Raw genomic sequence first — 3,923 nt, 5'->3', positions numbered from 1 at the left:
GCCATCTTGGCCTCCAAGGAGCACTCTGACTACACTTCTTCCAACACAGATCTGTTGGTTCTATGGGCAGCCCATGGCACTTTTAATATTCTCCTCCAACACCATGACTCAAAAGCATCAATTCTTCTACAGTCTTCCTTATTTACTGTCCAACTTTCACATGCATATAAGGTTATTGAAAATACCATGGCTTAGGTCAGGAGCACCTTAGTCTTCAAGCTGACATCTTTGCTTTTCAACAATTTAAAAAGGTCTTGTGCACAAAGAATCCTTCAATATTGCAACCTGAGGTTTGAACTTTTTCTTACTTTTTCAGCTTGTGAAATGCTCAATGTGTTCTTCCCTCTTGGTTTTCGAACTCCAGTTCTTTGCATATTTCATTATAATACTTTACTTTGTCTTCTCAGATTGTCCTTTGAAAACTTCACTTCTTTTACTTCATCATTTCTTCTGGTTGCTTTAGTTATCTAGTTCAGGAGCAAGTTTCAGAGTTTTCTGATATTCACTTTGGTCTTTTTTTTTTTTTTTTTTTTCTCCTGTCTTTTTAATGACTTTTTGCTTTCTTCCTGTATGATGTTCTTGATGTCATCCCACAACTCTTCTGTCATTGGTGTCTAATGCACAAATCTGTTTTTAAGATGGTCTCTAAATTCAGGTGGAGTATATTCAAGGTCATATTACAGCTTTCATGGACTTGCTTTAATTTTCTTAAGCTTCAACCTGTACTTGAAAATGAGCAACTGGTGGTTTGTTCCACATTCGGCCCCTGGCCTTGATTTGGCTGACAATATTGAGCTACGCCATTGTCTCTTCCCACAGATGGAGTCAGTTTGATTCTTGTGTATTCCATCTGGTGAGGTCTGCATATACAGTCACCATTTATGTTGTTGAACAAAGGTATTCACAATGAAGATGTCCTTGGTCTTGCAAATTCTATCATGCAATCTCTAGCATCGTTTCTATCACCAAGGTCATATTTTCTAACTACAGAGCCTTCCTCTTTGTTTCCAACTTTTTGCATTCTAGTCACCAGTAGTTATGAATGCATCTTGCTTACGTTTGATCAATTTCAGACTGAAGAAGTTGGTAGAATTCTTCAATTTCATCATCATTGACTTTAGTGGTTGATGCATAAATTAGAATAATAGTGAATAACAGTGATATTAACTCGTCTTTCATGTAAGCATTTGACTATTATTATACCACAGCATTGTGCTTCAATCTTGAAATGCTATGAAGATTAGTATCAAGAAAAACATAAACCAAACTAATTAAAAACAGCAACCTCGCATGATACTCAAAAGAAGAACCACATCAGCCATGCAATTTCAGTTTCTATTTCTAAAACCCTCTCATCCCTGTCCTTGACCTCATTGGGTCCCTTCTAGCCCAGAGAGGAAGGCAAGACAGGGATGAGATGATTATTGACCAGATGAGGAAATTGAGACCCAGAGACATGGCAAGTCTGCCCCGAGTCACAGCCAGTCATTGGCAAAAACACAATAGCGTCCAACTTTATGGACTGAGTAATGCAGGATGCTTTTATGATCCGAAAACCAGGCTTCACCTCGAGAGTCTGATCAAACCCAGTGCAGACTGGAGCCCTGCTCAGACCATAGGACACACAGTGGCCCCTCAGAGTTCCTGTTCAGGAGGACACCAGTAGACTGGACGGTGATATGAGAGAGTGGTCTGATAGAGGAGGTACCCACCTCCATGTCCTGTGTAGGCCTTTCCAGGGAAGAAGGCTCATGACTTTAGGAAGAAACTAAACTAATGAGGTGGAAGCTGAAGGAAACTAAGGGTAGATTCAACACGAAAAATGCCCACAGCTGGGTTGGGCTCTCCTTGGAAGCAGGGGCGCCATTGCATTGATCTCGCTGGATGGTTGGCAGGGAACGAGCAGCCAGGGTCCTGACTTGCAGCCTCTCTTCTCCACAGGTGCTGGACGAGGCGAGAGTGCAGAAGCCCGTCAATGTGCAGATGCTCTTCTCTAACCCCCTGGATGAACCTGTGAAGAACTGTGTGCTGATGGTGGAGGGAAGCGGCCTGCTGAGGGGCAACCTCAAAATAGAGTGAGTCCAGGCCTCAGCTGCCAGGAGGGGAAGGGAGACAGGTTCCTCAAAGAGCCCTCAGAATCACCTGTAGTTTCAGGTTCTTCACCCTCTGGGCCCCTGGACCTTGAGCATCTGGTGGAAGTAGAAGATATACATCAGCAAATGCATTTGCCTGTGTGGTTTTGGGTTCTTCAAACTTGAGCTTACAGAAGCTAGGTCATGAGAGCTATGAGCTAGTCCTCAGGCCTTAGTGCATTAGGAAATCATGGGGTCCCATTTTCCCTTCCTAAGGGGTCATAGGGCTGGAAGGGCACAAAGACCCAGAAAGGCAGCTGAAGGAAAAGCAATGACATTATCTAGTCTCCACCAGCATAGGACTTGTGGCCCCTGAAGGCCTGTCCAGTACAAGGTCTGTGTGCTCTTGTTATTTTGGGTTACTGCTGAGTCAACCTCTGACTCACAGGGTGACTCCATGCACATTGAAATGCTATCTGGTCTTACACCATCACCATGATGCATTGCACATTAGATTGCTGTGATTCACACACTCTTCAGTGGCTAGTTTTCAGAAGGAGAACACCAGGCCTGTCTTCCTAGTCTGAGGTCTGAGTATCATAAACACTGACTAATGCCCTCCCCCCAACAGCGTGCCAACCCTGCGCCCCAAGGAGCGGTCCCGGGTCCGTTTTGAGATCCTGCCCACCCGGAGTGGCACCAAACAACTGCTTGCTGACTTCTCCTGCAACAAATTCCCTGCAATCAAAGCCATGCTGTCCATCGATGTGGCCGAGTGAAGGGCCAGTGGCCCCCATACAAACTTGGGTAACACGGAGCGGGATGGAGGCAGCTCACCTGTAGAGTGAGTCCTGCCTGTGCTGTCCAGCCTGGGAAGCCCACTCTATCCCCTAAGGCTGCCTGGATGCAGAACCTCCAGTCTCCAGCCCACACCATCTTCCTTCTCCCAAGTCCCTAAAGGAGGGTCCACTTGGCACATGACTTGGTCACTTTTGCACGTACCCAGCCATTTCTACTGTGGCTGCCTGCTCCGTGAGCCCCAAGCCCAGCTTCTCCCTCGCATCCAGCAATGCTGCAGGATGAAATGGCCCTGACCCGGGGCTGTCCGAGTGGATACAGGAGAAGAGAGTCCAAGCTGTTTGCCAACCCCCAGCCGGCAGCTAGGACATCCTTGCTCCTCCCTTTGACTACTGTGGATGGGAGGGCATAGCCAGTCATCACCATGGCATTTACATCCATACACTCAAATAAATGATAAAGAGTCAGTGATCACATGCGCAGCTACATCCTGAGTCTTGTTTTACTCAAGGTGATAAGAAAGGTGAGAGAGATGTTGGGCTGTGTTCTGGAGGAGAGATGGATGTAAGGAAGTCTATACTTGGGTTCCAATAACCTACGAGAGTGGGCTTGTTCTGTGTGGTTCCAGGTGCAAAACTAAGGAGATGTTCTTAGTTTCCGTTTAGGAAAACTTTCTAATGTGATGTCCAATAATAGACTAGGCTGCCTTACAAGGGGAGTTTCTGGGTGGCACAAATGGTTAACATAAGTGTCTGCTCACCAAAATATGAGAAGTTTTAATCTAGAAGTACTTCGGAAGAAAGATTTGGCAATCTACTTCTGAAAAATCAGCTACTGAAAACCTTATGGAGATCTACTCTGAAATATATGGAGTCAACATGAGTCAGGGTCAACTCAGCAGCCACTGGTTTTGCATCTGGAGGGTGTTTCTTGTGACATGCTCATGCACTGCCTTTTGGGGTCCTTCCTCAGATGACAGAAAGAAAGCAGGCTCCCGAGTCCCCATCAGACCCCTCTCTGGAGTAGGCTGTCTGTCTGGGAGTTACCCAGTCT

At 45.9% G+C, this 3,923-nt stretch overlaps 1 protein-coding gene across 1 annotated transcript in view; it reads left to right on the top strand.

Annotated features, from left to right (window-relative positions):
* Positions 1-2,851, top strand: part of TGM3 (transglutaminase 3) — a 38,351-nt gene extending 35,500 nt beyond the window's left edge. Inside the window, exons 11-12 of the mRNA XM_006874847.1 lie at positions 1,942-2,075; positions 2,704-2,851. Coding sequence (XP_006874909.1) covers positions 1,942-2,075; positions 2,704-2,851 — 282 coding nt within the window. The remainder of the gene's footprint in view (positions 1-1,941; positions 2,076-2,703) is intronic.
* Positions 2,852-3,923: the final 1,072 nt, after the last annotated feature.

This window comes from Chrysochloris asiatica, unplaced genomic scaffold (assembly GCF_000296735.1).
Source record: "Chrysochloris asiatica unplaced genomic scaffold, ChrAsi1.0 scaffold00304, whole genome shotgun sequence".
Taxonomy (NCBI): domain Eukaryota; kingdom Metazoa; phylum Chordata; class Mammalia; order Afrosoricida; family Chrysochloridae; genus Chrysochloris; species Chrysochloris asiatica.
Note: the sequence above shows the minus strand (reverse complement) of the source record. Positions and strands in the feature narration are given on the sequence as shown.